The 20,259-nt window shown below is 43.2% G+C and overlaps 1 protein-coding gene and 1 pseudogene across 2 annotated transcripts in view; one reads left to right on the top strand and one right to left on the bottom strand.

Moving 5' to 3' along the window:
- Positions 1-5,688, top strand: part of KCNH1 (potassium voltage-gated channel subfamily H member 1) — a 256,021-nt gene extending 250,333 nt beyond the window's left edge. For both annotated transcript variants that reach the window (XM_075925117.1, XM_075925116.1), the window contains one exon: positions 5,082-5,688. In XM_075925117.1, coding sequence (XP_075781232.1) covers positions 5,082-5,338 — 257 coding nt within the window. In that variant the 3' untranslated portion in view covers positions 5,339-5,688. The remainder of the gene's footprint in view (positions 1-5,081) is intronic.
- Positions 5,689-8,902: 3,214 nt separating this feature from the next.
- Positions 8,903-9,997, bottom strand: LOC142827664 (kelch-like protein 14 pseudogene; annotated as a pseudogene).
- Between the last annotated feature and the right edge of the window lie 10,262 nt (positions 9,998-20,259).

Raw genomic sequence — 20,259 nt, 5'->3', positions numbered from 1 at the left:
TAATTGCAGTAAAGGGTCATTTAAAACTCATGCTCTTGACAGAAATACAGCAGGGTGAAACTTGCACAAGGAATTATTTGAAAAATCAAACCTGGATTTTTAGTGATGTTGGATCACATCCATGACTGATGTAAATTGGCATAAATCCATCAACTTCAATGGAGCCATGTCAATTATGTAGACTTGCTGAAGATCTAAACCCAACATTTTAAAAAACAAAGATTTCCTGGGATGTGCCATTATAACAATAACATTACATTATAATATAACAGTATCATAGAATCATAGAATCATAGGACTGGAAGGGACCTCGAGAGGTCATCGAGTCCAGCCCCCTGCCCTCAAGGCAGGATCAAGCTCCGTCTACACCATCCCTGACAGATGTCTATCTAACCTGTTCTTAAATATCTCCAGAGAGGGAGATTCCACCACCTTCCTTGGCAATTTATTCCAATATTTGACCACCCTGACAGTTAGGAATTTTTTCCTAATGTCCAATCTAAACCTCCCCTGCTGCACTTTAAGCCCATTACTCCTTGTCCTGTCCTCAGAAACCAAGAGGAACAAATTTTCTCCTTCCTCCTTGTGACACCCTTTTAGATATTTGAAAGCCGCTATCATGTCCCCCCTTAATCTTCTTTTTTCCAAACTAAACAAGCCCAGTTCATGAAGCCTGGCTTCATAGGTCATGTTCTCTAAACCTTTAATCATTCTTGTCGCTCTTCTCTGTACCCTTTCCAATTTCTCCACATCTTTCTTGAAATGTGGCGCCCAGAACTGGACACAGTACTCCAGCTGAGGCCTAACTAGTGCAGAGTAGAGCGGCAGAATGACTTCACGAGTTTTGCTTACAACACACCTGTTAATATAACCTAGAATCATATTTGCTTTTTTTGCAACAGCATCACACTGTTGACTCATATTCAACTTGTGGTCCACTATGACCCCTAGATCCCTTTCTGCCATGCTCCTTCCTAGACAGTCGCTTCCCATCTTGTATGTATGGAACTGATTGTTCCTTCCTAAGTGGAGCACTTTGCATTTCTCTCTATTAAACCTCATCCTGTTTACCTCCGACCATTTCTCTAACTTGCTAAGGTCATTCTGAATTATGTCCCTATCCTCCAAAGAAGTCGCAACCCCACCCAGTTTGGTATCATCTGCAAACTTAATAAGCGTACTCTCTATCCCAATATCTACATCATTGATGAAGATATTGAACAGTATGGGTCCCAAAACAGACCCTTGAGGAACTCCACTTGTTATCCCTTTCCAGCAGGATTTAGAACCGTTAACAACCACTCTCTGACTACGGTTATCCAGCCAATTATGCACCCACCTTATCGTGGCCCTATCTAAGTTATATTTGCCTAGTTTATCAATAAGAATATCATGCGAGACCGTATCAAATGCCTTACTAAAGTCTAGGTATATGACATCCACCGCTTCTCCCTTATCCACAAGGCTCGTTATCTTATCAAAGAATATAACAATAACAATAACATTTTAACCTTCAAGGGTATGTCTAGACTACGTGTCTCTGCTGACAGAGGCATGTAAATTAGACATACCGACATAATTAATGAAGCAGGGATTTAAATATACCCCGCTTCGTTAGAATAAAAATGGCTGCTGCATTGTGCTTGCTCAACTGTTTGTTGGCACAATGCAGCAGTCAAGACGGGGATTGGTTGGCAAGGAAAGCCTTTGCCGACCGATCCCCCACCTTGACTGCCTCTTTGTGCCGACCAACAGCTGAACCAGCACAACACGGTGGCCATTTTTATTCTAATGAAGTGGGGGTTATTTAAATCCCCGCTTCATTGACTGTGTCAGTATGTCTAATTTACATGCCTCTGTCGGCAGAGGCATGTAGTCTAGACAACCCCAAGAGTGCCTCATTTTACTCAGGCTGCTATGTAGACATTCTGTCAATAATAGCACACTTGCGTACTTGGTAGCATCACATAGCCTTAATCTGAAACAGTTGTCCAGCTAATTGCATGGCAAATTCTGGATTCAAGGCGTATTTATTACAAAGGTCAGCAACCCGAATTTACCCCGTGAAATACATATTTCTTATGGTACATAAAATTCAATACACTTCAATGACTGTAGTGAGTGAATGCCTTCTGGGAGAAAGTCTGCATTTAAGTGAGTGGATGCTAGCTTTTTATGAAACTTGGAATCATCTTGATCTGTGCTACTTGATGCAGAAAGCAAATGTTTCAAACAGAAAAAAATCATGTAAACACTGAACAACAGTATTATTATGATTGATGATGATAAAGCTATTTACTGCACAGTATGGCCAATTTTAATAATGTGCCCGCTTGTTTGTAAGGAGAATAAAGGGAACTGGAAAGAGAGAAAGCTAACCAACCTTTACTCTTTTTACCTTTATTCTTGACGTTGGCACTCACCCTGAGGAAAACAAATTGTGCCTATAGAATAGATGGAGTTGGATATTCTAAGGGTGGGTACAATACACACTGCCACCTTGAAATGTAGGTAACATTTCTCTATAGCAGCATTCCCAAAGTGTGGTCCGCGGTCCAGTACCATTCCTTAGAAAAAAATACCAGTCCTCAGAAAATTTTTTACACACGATTATTGGAAGAAAGCCCGCCACCACGGCCTCTCTGCCGGGCATGCTCCCAGGTGGCGGGGCTAGATCTGGTGGGCGCTAGGACCCAGGGAGAAGACCGAGCGCCGTGAACACTGAAGCAGAACACCCAATAAAGCAGACGGCATTGGGCCCAGGAGGGGGGGTGGGTAGAACAACCTGCCGGGCAGGTAGGGCCAGCAACACGCCCTGGGGCAGGATGCGGCCCGCGATTTCACCCACGAACGCAGGCGCGACTCGGGGAGAGGACATGGGGCTACTCACCCAACCTCCAGGGCCCATATGAGCCAAGTCACCCAGCAGGCTTGAGAGGGACCATCTAACTTTACCGGTCCCAAATGGGAGTGAAGTAGATACTTCGGGTTTGGGCTGGGAAACCACCCAGGGCAGTCGACTAGGCCTGCTCCTGTTAGCACTGGGGGCTTTGGGAGGACCAGAAACAATTTATTTGCATATTCATCATTTGCTTAATGAATATGTGTACCAGTCTCTTCAGCCGGTACCTTCAGTCCCTCCCCCCCCGGGCTCCGGCGGGGTGGGAGACAGCCTGGCTGCCACCTGTAAGCCCTCGTTGCGGGGCGCCGAGGTAATTTTTCTTTCGGTTTGCTTCTCACTCCCACCGCGGAGTGGAGGAAAGGGGGGCCCGGGTCTGCCCTCACTCACGGGCCCCAGCCCAGGGCCCTAAGGACACGGAACTGTCTCGCTCCGGTCCGGCTGACGGGGTGTCCTGCCGTAACGCACCAGCCCAACTGGGCTCTGCCCTGGGCTGCTTCCTTTCCCCTCCCGCCCCCCCCGGCTTTCCCCTGCTGGGGTGTTTACCTTGCTTTTGGCCGACAGGCTGCCGGCGCTGCCTTACCCCTGCCCGAGCAGGGGGGTTTGCTTACGCCCGCCGGTTGGGGCTGCCGCCAGCCCCGTGGGTGTCGTCCCGGGTTCTTGTCCCCTGGGCCCTCCCCCCCCGCGGCCCCCTGTCCGCTCTCTCTCCTCCCCCGCGGCTCTCCATCCGCTCTCTCTCTCTCCTCCCCCCTACCCCCTTGGCCATGGTGGTGGTGTTTTAAAGATACCGCCATTGACATCCTCCCTGACGTCACAGGCTGGGGCGGGGATGTGGCCGACCGGCTCCGCTGTGGGTTGGCTGCCGCCCAGGCCTCTCAGGGCGGGGGAACTCCTCTCGCTCTAGCCCCTCCTCTATCGCTGCGCCCCGGCCACGAGCCGGCGCTGTGGCCAGCGCTTTCCGCCCCGGTGTGGCCTGGGAACACGCCACGCACCATCGGGCTGACCCCCCCCGGTGCCGAGCAGCGCCTGCTCGGCGGCAATCACGGTGCAGGGCGAGGCTGCCCTGTCACAATATGAAAATAAATGTTACCGGTCCTCCAAAAGCTTGTGAATGGGTTTACTCATCCCCAGTATCAAAAAGATTGGGAACCACTGCTCTATAGAGTTCAGAAATAAAACTGGCTTATATGTTACAAGGTACCAAACTGGATTTTGCCGAAGAGCGTAGCATAACTTATAACATACAGCTTGTTAGTACATATGAACTGATGTACCAGATGGCCAGTATCATCTAGAAAACATTTGTATTTTAGTGAAAAAGAAGAATGAGGAAGGAAAACACATGGGATCACACAGAAGTTCTAGTTTGGTGGGAGAAGTCATTTTGATCTCTCACATGCTTCTTCATTCTTAATCCTCTGTGGCATAGAAGCCCATTTGATGGTTCACTTCTCTTGTCAGGCAGGCACTAGCACACTGTTGTCATAAACTGTATGTAACAGATGTTGTGTAAGGGATCACTGGAAAAGTAATAACATAGGGTATGTCTACACTACCCCACTAGTTCGAAGTAGGAGGATAATGTAGGCATACCGCACTTGCAAATGAAGCCCGGGATTTGAATTTCCCGGGCTTCATTTGCATAAGCGGGGAGCCACCATTTTTAAAACCCCGCTGGTTCGAACCCCGTGCAGCGCGGCTACACGGGGTTCGAACCAGCGGGGTTTTAAAAATGGCGGCTCCCCGCTTATGCAAATGAAGCCCGGGAAATTCAAATCCCAGGCTTCATTTGCAAGTGCGGTATGCCTACATTACCCCGCTAGTTCGAACTAGGAGGGTAGTGTAGACATACCCTCAGTGACCTTTAGTATTCTTGTGTGAAATTTGTATGGGGTAGGTATACAGGAAATATGATTGTGGTTTTGTTTTTAGGGAGGTTTTGTTGAACTCCCGTAATTTACCACAGAAAATGGAGAAATGGGAAATTTAAAAAAAACCACAACTTACACAAAATGCATCTGTTATAAATCAAAGGTGTTGGGTTGAAATTTGAAGCTCAGAATATTTATATTATGCACATTGGCTTGCAATGAGTGACCGATGAAGCCATTTCAGTTTTTGATGATGATTGCTTTAGTCCTTTCCTTGCAATAATGATACTATGATGGTTACTTTTTTCTAGGCAAAGGAGATGTGTTTGGCGATGTGTTCTGGAAAGAATCTACCCTTGCTCAGTCCTGTGCTAATGTAAGGGCCTTGACTTACTGTGACCTTCATGTGATTAAAAGGGAAGCCTTACAGAAAGTGTTGGAGTTCTACACCGCCTTTTCTCACTCCTTCTCCAGAAACCTCATCTTAACCTACAACTTGAGAAAACGGGTAAGGACCTTCATTTTTAACATAGGTATTCTACAAATAATCAAAAGACTGTCGCTGTAACTGGAAACTTACTGGTTTTTAATTTGCCATTCCTCTTGCTCTTCCATAAATATGTAGATGAAGGTTGATCAATGATATTGCTAATGTCAAAAAGTCACAACTGTATGTGCATAATTAGATCTGGGTATGCCAAAAAGTCCTTTGTTTTAATGTATAAGAAGTGATCTGGGAAAACACTTGTAAGTTGTCAAACTGTTGTGATCAGTTAGTCATTGGTTTTGCACTGTTGATAATTGGCGTTCACTGAATTCTGCTGCTTTATTGTGACAGTGCAATTTAAAAAGAGGGGGCATTATTAATCACTTGAGAAACTTAGGAAAAAGCCTGAAATCTGTTCGATGGAAGAAAAATCATTACAAGTTTGTAATTCTGCAGTTGCAATAGCAATATAAATAAACATGAATGATTTTAGCAGTTGTTGTTTCTAACTAAAAATACATTCTGGAAGTACTTTGCTGACTTAATTGATCTGTTTCCCCTTGCCCCTGTTTTTTTTCTATTTTTTTTTCTTATGTGTTCTGAATTCCAAGACTTACTGAGTCAGGTACAAATTGTGAAAAAATATAATATACCATTTTATCCCTTTGTAATCTCAATGAATCACTGCTGTGGAATATTATTAAAATAGTGGTTCATAGATTTCAGTTACTATGATTCCATGATGAAGTGCAAAAGACAGAGGAATATGAAATTGTGAATAATTGGCATATACTAGAGCTATTTTTTAAAAGAATATTTAACAAAAGGAGGTACATAATCACCTAACATGTATTTTTGGTAGACTTTTGTTCCTAAGAAATTCGCCATGGTAACTATCAAGTGCCACATAACTTCTAGCTAATTATAGCTGAATACATAGCAAAACTCTTTTTCAGCCTTTTTGTAAAATGATGACAATGTGAGAGTAAAATTTAACCCCAGCTGGCTAATTCTTGTCACTGTGGATTTACTCTTGGCATGTTGAAATTTAGAAAACTTTTCTAAATTTACATCTATTGATGTGGACTATCAATAACACATTCCGTGCATTTGCACATTTTACAACTATCAATTATTTTAGGTCTCCAGTATGCTATAATGGAGGTAAGTATCCCCATTTCTGACATAATGTCAAAGCCACAATGATAAATTATCATTACAAAATTCACAAGCCAGCTCCTTGAGATGTAAATTCTATTTGTTTTTCAGGGAATCTTTACTTTACAAGGTGGGCTTTATTGAATGGTGTGGAGTTTCTCAGCCTGTGTCTTAAGACCACAGGCCTGTACACAGGAATGTCTGTGGGGTGTGTGCGTGCTTTTTTTTGTAAATGTGGACCACAATTTTTTAAAATATAAATGAGTCCAAATAATAAGAACATAAGAACATAAGAACGGCCGTACTGGGTCAGACCAAAGGTCCATCTAGCCCAGTAGCCTGTCTACCAACAGTGGCTAGCACCAGGTATCCCAGAGAGGGTGGACCGAAGACAACGATCAAGCGATTTGTCTCCTGCCATCCCTCTCCAGCTTCTGACAGACAGAGGCCAAGGACACCATTTTATCCCCTGGCTAATAGCCTTTTATGGACCTAACATCCATGAAATTATCTAGCTTCTCTTTAAACTCTATTATAGTCCTAGCCTTCACAGCCTCCTCTGGCAAGGAGTTCCACAGGTTGACCACACACTATGTGAAGAAGAACTTTCTTTTATTAGTTTTAAACCTGCTCCCCATTAATTTCATTTGGTTCTTCTATTTAGGGAACTAATAAATAACTTTTCTTTATTGGCCCTCTCCACACCCCTCATGATTCTATAGACCTCTATCATATCCCCCCTCAGTCTCCTCTTTTCTAAACTGAAAAGTCCCAGTCGCTTTAACCTCTCCTCATATTGGACCCGTTCCAAACCCTTAATCATTTTAGTTGCCCTTTTCTGAACCCTTTCCAAGGCCAAAATATCTTTTTTGAGGTGAGGAGACCACATCTGAACACAGTATTCAAGATGTGGGCGTACCATAGTTTTATACAGGGGCAGTAAGATATTCTGGGTCTTATTTTGTATCCCTTTCCTAATAATTCCTAGCATCCTATTTGCCTTTTTGACTGCCGCTGCACACTGGGTGGAAGTTTTCAGAGAACTGTCCACGATAACTCCAAGATCTCTTTCCTGATTTGTCGTAGCCAAATTAGCCCCCATCATACCGTATGTATAGTTGGGGTTATTTTTCCCGATGTGCATTACTTTACAGTTATCCACATTAAATTTCATTTGCCATTTTGTTGCCCAATCACTCAGTTTGGTGAGATCTTCTTGGAGTCCCTCACAGTCTGCTTCTGTCTTGACTATCCTAAACAGTTTGGTATCATCCGCAAACTTTACTACCTCACTGCTTACCCCTTTCTCCAGATCATTTATGAATAAGTTGAAAAGGATTGGTCCCAGGACTGACCCTTGGGGAACACTACTAGTTACCCCTCTCCAATCTGAAAATTAACCATTTATTCCTACCCTTTGTTTCCTGTCTTTTAACCAGTTCTCAATCCAAGAAAGGACCTTCCCTCTTATCCCATGGCCATGTAATTTACACAAGAGCCTTTGGTGAGGGACCTTGTCAAAGGCTTTCTGAAAATCTAAGTATACTATATCTACTGGATCCCCCTTGTCCGCATGGTTGTTAACCCCTTCAAAGAACTCTAATAGATTAGTAAGACAGGATTTCCCTTTACAGAAACCTTGTTGACTTTTGTCCAACAAATTCTGTTCTTCTACATGCTTCACAATTTCATTCTTTACTATTGTTTCGACTAATTTGCCAGGTACTGAAGTTAGACTTAACGGTCTGTAATTGCCAGGATCACCTGTACAGCCCTTTTTAAATATTGGTGTCACGTTGGCTACCTTCCAGTCATTAGGTACGGAAGCTGATTTAAAGGATAGGTTACAAACCACAGATAATAGCTCAGCAATTTCCCATTGAGTTCTTTTAGAACCCTTGGATGAATGCCATCCAGTCCCGGAGATTTGTTAACATTAAGTTTCTCTATTTGTTCCAAAACCTCCTCTAATGACACTTCAATCCGGGACAGTTCCTCAGATTCATCACCCACAAAGGACGGTGCAGATTCAGGAATCTCCCCAACGTCCTCAGCCGTGAAGACTGAAGCAAAGAAATAATTTAGTTTGTCTGCAAAGGCTTTATCGTCCTTGATTGCTCCTTTTATAGCTCGATCATGCAATGAGTGTGCATAAGAGAAGCTAATGAAAAATTTCAGAGGAAACAGTGATTGGTAAAATGATTTTGTTATAACCATACTAAAAGTTGATACAGTAATGAATGATTTATAGACATTACCTTCAGGGATCTTGCCATAATATCATAAGTGCAAAACAATATTCCAAAATATTCCAATCTTTGTCTTCAGTGTTTTTCAGTTAAGACTATATTTAAGATAGTAGCAGTGAAATAGATTTTAGGTAACATCAAACTTTTCTCCATTACAGTAAATTCACAGTAGTATCTAAGACATGTTCATAGTAAATTTCCATCTTTAAGGAGAATTTGAAGCTCCGCTTTTCTAGGGAACTTCAAGGCAAAGATTTCCACGACTTCATATAAGTCCACTTTGCCAGACCTGACAATTGCTTTTGTGTCATACAGGCGAGTAATTGTGCATTCTCTAAAAATCATGAAGTCTGTGGCTGTATCACTCCCATGTCTCCCAGCTGCCAGCCACTGTCCTCCATTTAGCTTTCCCCTTACCTGCTGGCCAGGCTCTGCCCGCAGTGCTGCCTGGAGGGCATCAGGTGGTATTTCATGGCATCCAGCAGCAGCTTCTGGCAGATGGGGTTGGTGTGCATAAATCCACCAATTGGAGCTTCTCTACCAGCTCTGGGGCTGGGACAAGCGGATGTGCTTCATGAGGTCCAGGCTGTACTGCATGCAGGTCTCCTAGTCAGGCTCCCGCCAGAGCAGGGACATTTGGAAGAGCGCCAGCTCCAACACCACTGGGGGAGGCAGCGTGTCGAGAAGGGTGCACATCTCCTTGAAGTTGAGCAGCAGCACGTCCTCCACCAGGTACTCATTGACCAGTTTCTTGGTCTCCTCCAGGCCGTGCAGGGCAGCGATCTTGCACACCAGCTTGTAGTTCTGCACCGAGATCTGGTCATTGAGGAACTGCACACATGGCTTGGTGACCTGTGGGATGTGCAGGGTTTTGCTGACTGACAGAACCTCCTCCTCCATGTCCAGGGACAGGGTCACGTTGGCCGTGTACAGGAATTCCAGCACCAGGCGCAGCCCAATGGACGAGCTGCTTTGTGTCACCAGGTTGTTGATGGCCCTGGGGCTGGCCAGCAGCTTGTCCTGGGTGGGGGAGGAAGAAAGGGTGCCAAACCCTTCCTGCTGCTGCTCCTTAGGGGGTGCCCCCAGACCCAGCCTGTCCTGAGCGCCCGACCTCAGTGCCAGGGTTGGGGGTGGCTGCCACAAGGGCTGGAGAAGAGGGATCAGACTGGGAGCAGGAGGCCAGCACAGCCTTGTGGCAGTGGAACTGCTGGCCCTGAGCTACTAGGGTCACGCTGCAGAAGAGCTGCCTCCTCCAGAGCAGGTTGAGGCCATGCAGCAGGTTGTTGCTGTGGCTGGGGTTGAAGGTGGAGGTCCTGTCCCCACATCTGGACATGGTGAGCGGCCTCAGCGCACCTGCCTTTAAACCCTCCTCCAACCTGGGATAAGGGGGCAACAGTGGGGGTGGGGAGGGGACAACAAAAATACAGAGCTTTAAAGGAGGCTGGGAGCTCTCATATTTGCCACGTGAGAGCTTCTCCACTCAGCCGCACCTCCCCAGAGCAAGGGCCCTTAAGCCATCCACACAGCAAGCTGGCACAAGCCCCTGGGCCAGTGCCTGGTACTGGGGCTTTGTCCTCTGTGCACAGGGTGCGTGTAAGGAGGAGCAGAAGAAAGACGAGGGGCAGGGATGGCATGCGGGTTGGAAAACCTCTTCCCCCTTCCCACCCCCCTTTTGTGTGGCAAATCAAACTTGTTCCCAGGGCAGGAGCCAGGAGGAATCGGGGTCTGTTTTCAAATGTGAAAACTCTGCCATGCCCTGAAAAACTAGCAAGGGCTGGCGGGGGAAAAAGCGCCCCACTCCCCGCTGCCCATCCCTCCAGCGCGGCTAACACCATAGCCTCAGCAGGCCCTCTGCCCAGCCTGTTGCTCACCCTTTCTTCCGCTTCTTGCCGCTCTACCTCACAGGGCTCCACATAGTGTTGCAGTCCCCCCTTGCATGCTTGGCACGGGTGCAGCCTTGTGCCACCGCTCCCCCTTGCTCTAGTCCCCCTCACACTTATTTAGGGGACCATGGGGAGGTGTGGTCTCACCCTTCATGCTCCCCTTCCCTCCACCCCCACTTACGGGCTTGGGCCATCTTTAAGCACAAAACATCCTTCCCTGTCATGTTCCTCTGTGACGCATTTATTACCAAAATACATTCTGTGATGGCAATTTCCATCAAATTATGGAGTTAATTGGATTTTAATTGGGTTGCAGTCAGTGGAAAAACTACACTGATTGATAGTGGAAGGAAGATTCAAATGATTTTAGGTTAGCAGGCTGTATTCTTTATTTTTTACTTGAAAGAAAGCTGATTGCAATCAGAAGAGCAATCATAAATAACATAAATAATAACATCCCTTCAATGGACTCCCAGGGATGTATATTTTATAGTGCTCATGCATGAGATCCCTCAGAAACTGACTTTTCAGAGATTGGAATTTTAAACATTTGTTTTTATACATCAGTGAATTACTGTGAAGTCATCATTGCTTAAATGTCTTTGTCTAATTTATATAGGAAATGGTCATTAGGTTGCAGTTTTCTAATATTTCCTCTATTTTTTTCTGAAAAGAAATCAGAGCCAAAAAAAAATGGAATCTTATGCTTACTATCATGGTGACAACCTTCACAATATCAGTATTATAACAGCACTCTGCACTGCACCAGCACCTTTCATCTTGGAATGTCAAAGTGCTTAGCTAGCTGAAGGGTAGCTACTGCATCTGCCCTCTACATTCGTACACTTTGAAAGTTCCTGGCAAATTAAACAGCAATTTTTAATGTGTTTTAAAAAAAAATCTTGTAAAGTGATCTCCAGAAAGGGTTGCAAGCCCTTTAAGAGTCTGACTGGAATGGAACTATCAGTTTGGGGAGGGCAAGGAACCTGTTCCTCTTGTGACCATGACTTTCCAGGAGCTTTAGGGTGTTATTGCAGACAGTTTCTCAGCTGAGGATACAGCTGGACTATGTTCTTCTTTCGAAAGGAAATATGCAAATTTTGTGCTAATTTTGCATATCTTCTTCCGATTGCTTTTTCAAAAGCGGTTTTGTCAAAAACGAAAGCAGTTTAGACGCAGTTCTTTAAAAAAACATCCTTTTCCGAAAGAACCCTTCTTCCTCAAAAAATGAGGTGTGAGGGTTCTTTTGAAAAAGGGTTGTTTTTTTTTTAAAAGAACCGCGTCTAAACTGCTTTCTTTTTCGACAAAACCGCTTTTGAAAAAGCGATCGGAAGAAGATATGCAAATTAGTGACAATTTGCACATCTCCTTTCAAAAGAAGAACGTAGTCTAGATGTACCCTCAGGCAGCAGGAGCATTGGAGTTCAGAGTTGTTACACAAGGCCCAAATCCAGTTGTGTTTCCTAGAGGGGAAATCTCTCAGTTAAAGTTGCTCAAAGCAGTATTAGCCTCCTTTCTGAACCCTCAGGCAATGTCTAGACTGCAGGCTTCTTTTGGATGAAGCTTTTCTGGAAGAGATCTTCTGAAAAAACTTCTTCCGAAAGAGAGTGTCCACACTGCCAAAGTGAATTGAGAAAATGATCTGCTTTTTCGAAAGATAGAGTCCAGACTGAATGAACGTTATCTCACATGTAAGCAGTAATTGCTATGGATGGAGTGGCCACCAAGGCATCTGTGCTTTTTCCTCTTTCCTCTTCTTTCAAAAGAACTCCCTCTTCCCCGTCCACACATGCCTTTTTCCAAAAGAGCTCTTTCAGTAAAAGGCTTCTTCCTTGTAGAAAGAGGTCTACCAATGTCAGAAAAACCCTTCAGTTCTTTCAATTTTTTTCAAAAGAACATGATTGCAGTGTGAACATAAGTGAATTTTTTTCAGAAAAATGATCATTTTTCCAAAAAAACTATGTAGTGTAGACACATAGCTTCAAAGAGGGGTGTGGGGCAAAGGCTCTGAAAACATGGGCTCAGCAAATGGCAGTATAGCTTCTAAGGGGGCCATGTTAAAAGAGGGGGAAGGTCCATGTGTGCACTGTGGAGGATCCCACTATCTCCAGCCTGCTTCCCCCAGCTTTACAGGGGAAGTAGTTTGTTTGTTTGACACTGCTGGGTTTCATGCTCCTGTTAGGAATCCAGAAGCTTTTGTCTTTAAAAGAAAGATACGGAGGAGAATTCATGGGGAGAAACTTGCACAGTATCCAGCAACTCAGTCCCCTTCCACATCACCATCATAGGCTTTTCTGCCATAATGAACTTTCTGGCCCTAGATCTTTAACAACATTCACTGGCATTCAGTTATTGGATAACTGACATAGGGTAGTTCGTTGAATGGTTCCCATACCTTCTATTTTTAAATATTTGCGCTCTGTTCATGTGCATGCTCCATAGCTGGTATTTATTCCCACTGTATTGGGGCAAGATGTGTTTTCTCCTTCCCCTCAAATGCAGCCATAAATTATGTTATACCTTTGATTATGCTTTGTGAGCGTGCGTGTGTGTGCATCTTCATGCAAGAGAGAGAGCATGCATGTTTTACCAAGTCGGTCTGTTAAGTGTTCTGTGCCTTGAAAACTATGCCATTTAAACATTAGATATTTTAGCTTGGGTGGGAAATTAAAAACTGATTTTGAATGCAATAGAACAACTCAGGTCACCGGTGGAATGGTTCAACATTTTTCTGTTGCCAAATAAACTCATTATGAATGCTTGGAAGGTTTAGATGGAAGCAGTAAGGAGTTTTCTTTGTGATCACAAATTTGTGTCCAAAGTGTAGAGAGAAAACAAGACAGCATAGATTCAGACAATTATATATAGATACAAATTATATTAAAGAGTCACTGGGCTGAAAAGTATGGTCCAGAACATAAGTAGAGCAGATCTGAGCTAGTGCTTTACAGCTCAGGATACAGAATGAGGTCATGCAATGATAGAAAAGACCTAACTGTCCAGTGTCAGTGTATACCTATGCCTTATTGTCCATTAGTGTTTTGCTCTGTTTGGTTTTAGAAGTGCTATTTGATTGGGACTCCCACCAGTTCTTCTGGAAACTATTCCACAGATTAACCATCACACTGCCAGGAAACTTTTTCTGCTGTTTAGCCTACATTTCACCTCCTGTCACTTCTAGCTAGAGTGACTGCCTCTCTCCTTGGATGCTTTGGAAGCTGGGTTTGGGTGAGAGGCTTACTCTAACTCTCTTGGCTTAAATGTGAGGGGACAGTGAGATGAATGCTTTCAAAAAGGGGTGCATTACTTCCACATCACGGGTATGTCTACACTACCCTCCTAATCCGAACTAGCTGTACTCTTCATTCCACGAGGAGTACAGCTAGTTCGGATTAGGAAGCCTAATCCGAACTAGCTACTGCGTGCCGCGTGTAGCCGCGCGGCACGGGGTTCGAACTGCCGGCATTTAAAAATGGCGCCGGCCGGCTTTATGCAAATGAAGCCCGGGAAATTCAAATCCCGGGCTTCATTTGCAATTGCGATATGACTACATTACCCTCCTATTTCGAATTAGGAGAGTAGTGTAGACATACCCCACTTTCCCCCAGGTCTCTCTCAACCTGAATTTGCTAACATTCAGTTTGTGCCACAAAAGCCATATGATCTCCCAATCTGTTTTATCTGATGAAGAGAACTGACCGGATGGAAGGTAGTGATGGGAAAATCCTCATTTTTATGAGGGAATCTGGGGGGGAGGGTCTCAATGTTTGATGTTTAATATTTTTGATGGACTTGATTCAGCTCTCCACCTATTTTCTGGCTCCATTTTAAACAACTAAATGCTCCCCTTTCTAGGAGACAAAATTCTTCCTTTCCTGTCTTGTTTTTTAAGCCCTTCAAATATTTGTATACTATTCTGCCCCCTGTCATTTCCCCCTCTGTTGAACCCTACATATTTAATTCTTCTAATATTTCCTCATAAATCATGTTTTGTGTTGTGCTTCTAGTTCTGTCACAGACTGTAGGTGCCCTTGCGCAAGTCATTTAACTTTTCTGTGGCTCTTTCCCGCATCTGTAAATGAGCATAGTAATCCTCCCTAGTTCATAGGTTTGTGTGCAAATCACTGTGGAAGAAAACAAGCCTTCACTCTGCGTTGTGTTTAAGCAACAAGTAGCCAGAGGCAGTTTTATTACGAGCTGCAGCAAGGGAAAAACTGGTTCGGACGGGGGGGGGGGAGCCCCCCTCCTCCCAAGGCAGATCTTCGAATACAGGCAGTCCCCGGGTTACATGGATCCGACTTACATCAGATCTCTACTTACAAACGGGGTGAGGCAACCCCACACTAGCTGCTTCCCCGCAGCAGACCAGGGAGACGTGAAGCTAGCGCTCCCCCACAGCAGACCAGGGAGACGCGGAGTGGCTTTTCTCAGCAGACACCTCAGCTTGAGAATAAAGGACTGAGGGAAGTGAGGTGTGGGAGAATAAAACTGAGCTCTGGAGAAATGTTTGGCTAGAGTTTCCCCTACAATATGTACCAGTTCCGACTTACATACAAATTCAACTTAAGAACAAACCTACAGTCCCTATCTTGTATGTAACCCGGGGACTGCCTGTACAAGCAATTATGAAGCAGTTTATATACTGTCTATTAGATATACTAACAATAACAATTAGTCTCCTTCCCATTACAAACACCAATGGTTAACAGTTATTTAGTTCCACCCAGATGCTCCTTATCTCAAGGTCCCTGCCAGAGTCAGCATTCTATCCTTATCTCCGTATGGAGGCGAGAGGCAAAGGCAGCGTCTAATTACAGATCTCGCGTTGTCAGGCCACAGACTTAGCCTGACTCTTGCTCTCTTGTTAACAAGACCAAGATGTCTGCACACAAATTCCCTTATTCCCCTTTCCTGCCTCCACATCACTCTGATACTCTTGCTTGAATGAGCAATGGGAAGCCTAAAGTAGTATTACATATCCACGCACACATATAATAAATAGTCATAAATCTCAGTCTGTTACTCCATGCCCTGGGGGCTGGATTTCCTCCACGTCCTCTCCTGACTCCATAGATCTTGCCTCTAAACTCAAAGCCCAGTCACTCAGGCTGTGTGTTAGAAAGGATTTGGTCCAGTCTGAAGTATGAGTGAAAGGTATATGAATAAGCATACAGTTATTTTTCAGTAGAGTTGAAAGCTTTCCTAATTTTGAGTCAAGAATAACTCCTTTGCCTTTCAAAGAAGTCAGCAAAAAATCAATTTCCTGAACTTTTTCAGTTCTAAGGCTCTTTTGATCATGATTTTAAAATAATGCATATTTTTCAGCCTTAGATCCTAGTTTTATATGGTAGAGGAACTGGTTGCAAATACTAATTATACATTTTACATAGTTTGAATATATGCACATATTTGTGCTGGAGCATTAATAAGCCTGTGTTCTGGGTCAGTATTAAAGTTTGTTGTGTTGTAGGGAAGGTGCATTTTAACATGAATATCGTCCATAACTGACTGTATGAACAGTTCAGTCACATAGTGAAATATTTATAGAAATGAGCTGAAGTGGTCATTCCTGTACTTTTACATTTTAATCTACAGCATTCATCACTGTGTTTAGTCTAGATTATATGTAAAGATAGGCAGTATTTTGTACATTTAGACTCTAATTTAGCAACTGAAGAATTGTCACACAGAAATAGTTAGTTGTTGCTATGCAAAGGCAGGGGTTGTTTTCCCAAAGGAAAAATATTTGAGACAATTTAAATTGTTGAAGACTATGTACAATGTAAATCATCTGGGGAGCAATAACTGTTTTAATAGATGCAGCTCTTCACCACCAGAAGAAATTGATGGGGGATTGGCAGTTGATGGCTTTTTTGAATTACGGTTTTTATAAATGCGTGAATTGTATCTCGTTGTAGGATGCCTTTATACAAGTAGCATGTAAAAATCAACACTTAGCTGCCCCATAACATTTGCAGTAGAATGATATTTCCTGTTCTGTGCTCTCACAGGTACCTGGAGTGTATACAATGCTAAGTTTTTAATAGTACTCCCCCCTCCCTCCTTGTGTCACTCTGAAGTATTTGATACCATCTGGCTGATTTCTGAAAACAGAATTAGGTATGCACATTGTCATGGCAGGATGTATTCAATCAGATATTTCCCAGTTTATTTTATAACATGGAGAAAAGAATATTTGACAGTAATGGAGAAAAAAAGATGCAAGAATGACAGGCAAATTCTGATGCCACTTAAGTTAAAAGCCTACCTTTTGACGAGGACTAGGATTCAGTATAAGGTCTATCAAGCTTTTATTAGAACTAGTTGAAATATTTTGATTCTAAAATTTTTTGTTCAAATTATTAAAACTAATCAACAAAACAAAAATTGCTAAAATTGAAAAAAAAGGTACGTCTACACTACCACCCTAGTTTCGAACTAAGGTGGTTAATGTAGTCATTCGAAGTTGCAAATGAAGCCCGGGATTTAAATATCCCAGGCTTCATTTGCATCTCGCCGGGCGCCGTCATTTTTAAATCCCCGTTAGTGCTGACTCCGTGCCCGCAGCTACATCAATTTCTTCTGGTGGTGAAGAGCTGCATCTATTAAATCCACTAACGGGGATTTAAAAATGGCGGCGCCCGACAAGCTGCAAATGAAGCCCGGGATAGTTAAATCCTGGGCTTCATTTGCAACTTTGAATGACTACATTAACCACCCTAGTTTGAACTAGGGTGGTAGTGTAGACATACCCAAAGAGATTACCAATATTTTCCATGTATCCTCATGCTCAAAAAGCACTCGTACAGCAGTTTTGGCTAACTGAAAAATTTCATTAACTGTCTCAATAAAATTTTCAAATAGAATTCTGATGAACAGGTTTGTAAAACATTTACTGTTGGTCCATTTAACTCTGGGAAATATTTTACAGTTGGAAAATGGCAAGTAAGTTTGGAAAAAAAAACCCATGATGGACTTGCTTCAGCAACCCTACAATCTTATTTATAAGAGTAAAAAACCTACATGGAAGGAAACTAGCAAAATCTGGCAACCCTGTTTATGGTCAATAAGAACGTAATAATGGCCGTACTGGGTCAGACCATCTAGCCTAGTAGCCTGTCTGGCAATAGTGGCCAGCACCAGATGCCCCAGAAGGGGTGGACTGAAGACAATGATCAAGTGATTTGTCTCCTGCCATCCTTCTCCAGCCTCTGACAAACAGAGTCCAGGGACTCCATTTTTATCCCCTGGCTAAATTAGGTATGCACCTAAATTAGGTTAGGACTTTTATGGACCTAACCTCCATGAAATTATCTAGTTCTCTTTTAAACCTTGTATTAGTCCTAGCCTTCACAGCCTCCTCTGGCAAGGAGTTCCACAGGTTGTCTACACGCTGTGTGAAGAAGAACTTTCTTTTATTAGTTTTAAACCTGCTACCCATTAATTTCATTTGGTGTCCTCTAGTTCTTCTGTTATGGGAACTAATAAATAACTTTTCTTTATTCACCCTCTCCACACCACTCATGATTTTATATACCTCTATCATATCCTCCCTTAGTCTCCTCTTTTCTAAACTGAAAAGTCCCAGTCTCTTTAGCCTCTCTTCATATGGGACCTGTTCCAAATCCCTAATCATTTTAGTTGCCCTTTTCTGAACCCTTTCCAAGGCCAAAATATCGTTTTTGAGGTGAGGAGACCACATCTGTACACAGTATTCAAGATGTGGTCGTACCATAGTTTTACAAGGGGCAGTAAGATATTCTGGGTCTTACTTTCTATCCCTTTCTTAATAATTCCTACCATCCTATTTGCCTTTTTGACCACCACTGCACACTATGTGGAAGTTTTCAGAGAACTATCCACAATAACTCCAAGATCTCTTTCCTGATTCGTCATAGCCAAATTAGCCCCCATCATACTGTACGTATAGTTGGGGTTATTTTTTCCAATGTGCATTACTTTACACTTATCCACATTAAATTTCATTTGCCATTTTGTTGCCCAATCACTCAGTTTGGTGAGATCTTTTTGAAGTTCTTCACAGTCTGCTTTTGTCTTGACTATCTTAAACTGTTTAGTATCATCCGCAAACTTTACCACATCACTGCTTACCCCTTTCTCTAGATCATTTATGAATAAGTTGAACAGGATTGGTCCCAGGACTGACCTTTGGTGCACACTACTAGTTACCCCTCTCCATTCTGAAAATTTATCTTTTATTCCTACCCTTTGTTTCCTGTCTTTTAACCAGTTCTCAATCCATGAAAGGACCTTCCTTCTTATCCCATGACAATGTAATTTACACAAGAGCCTTTCATGAGGGACCTTGTCAAAGGCTTTCTGAAAATCTAAGTATACTATATATCTACTGGATCCCCCTTGTCTGCATGTTTGTTAACCCCTTCAAAGAACTCAAAGGCTACGTCTACACTGGCCCCTCTTCCGGAAGGGGCATGTAAATTTCAGCAGTCGTCGTAGGGAAATCCGCGGGGGATTTAAATATCCCCCGCGGCATTTAAATAAAAATGTCCGCCGCTTTTTTCCGGCTTTTAAAAAAGCCGGAAAAGAGCGTCTAGACTGGCCCCGATCCTCCGGAAAAAGTGCCTTTTTCCGGAGGCTCTTATTCTTACTGAAGTAAGAATAAGAGCCTCCGGAAAAAGGCGCTTTTTCCGGAGGATCGGGGCCAGTCTAGACGCTCTTTTCCGGCTTTTTTAAAAGCCGGAAAAAAGCGGCGGACATTTTTATTTAAATGCCGCGGGGGATATTTAAATCCCCCGCGGATTTCCCTACGACGACTAGTGAAATTTACATGCCCCTTCCGGAAAAGGGGCCAGTGTAGACGTAGCCTAATAGATTAGTAAGACATGATTTCCCTTTACAGAAACCATGTTGACTTTTGTCCAACAAATTATGTTTTTCTACGTGCCTCACAATTTTATTCTTTACTATTGTTTCGACTAATTTGCTCCGGTACTGAAGTTGCTCCTTTTATATCTCGATCGTCTAGGGGACCCACTTGTTTTTTAGCAGGTTTCCTGCTTCTAATGTACTTAAAAAACATTTTGCTATTTCTTTTAGAGCTTTTGGCTAGCTGTTCCTCAAAATCTTTTTTTGCTTTTCTTATTTCATTTTTATACTTGATTTGACAGTGTTTATGTTCCTTTCTATTTATCTCACTAGGATTGGACTTCCACTTCTTGAAAGATGCCTTTTCGTCCCTCACTGCTTCTTTTACATGGTGGTTAAGCCAAAATGACTCTTTTTTAGGTCTCTCACTATGTTATTTAATTTGGGGTATACATTTAAGTTGGGCCTCTATTATGGTGTCTTTAAAAAGTTTTCATGCAGCTTGCAGGGATTTGGCTCTAGTCACTGTGCCTTTTAATTTCTGTTTAACTAACCTCCTCATTTTTGTGTAATTCCTCCTTTTGAAATTAATGCCAGAGTGCTGGACTGCTGAGGTGTTATTATATTATGGTCACTATTCCCAAGCGGTCCTGTAACGGTTATCTCCTGGACCTGATCCTGTGCTCCACTCAGGACTTAATTGAGAATTGCCTCTCCCCTTGTGGGTTCCTGTACCAGCTACTCCAAGAAGCAGTCATTTAAGCCATTGAGAAATTTTATCTTTGCTTCTCTTCCTGAGGTGACATGTACCCAGTCAATATGGGGATAATTAAAATCCCCCATTATTATAGAGTCCTTTATTTTG

Source organism: Pelodiscus sinensis, chromosome 3 (genome assembly GCF_049634645.1).
Source record: "Pelodiscus sinensis isolate JC-2024 chromosome 3, ASM4963464v1, whole genome shotgun sequence".
Classification (NCBI taxonomy): domain Eukaryota; kingdom Metazoa; phylum Chordata; order Testudines; family Trionychidae; genus Pelodiscus; species Pelodiscus sinensis.
The sequence above is the reverse complement of the archived record's forward strand: the minus strand, read 5'-3'. Positions and strand labels throughout refer to the sequence as shown.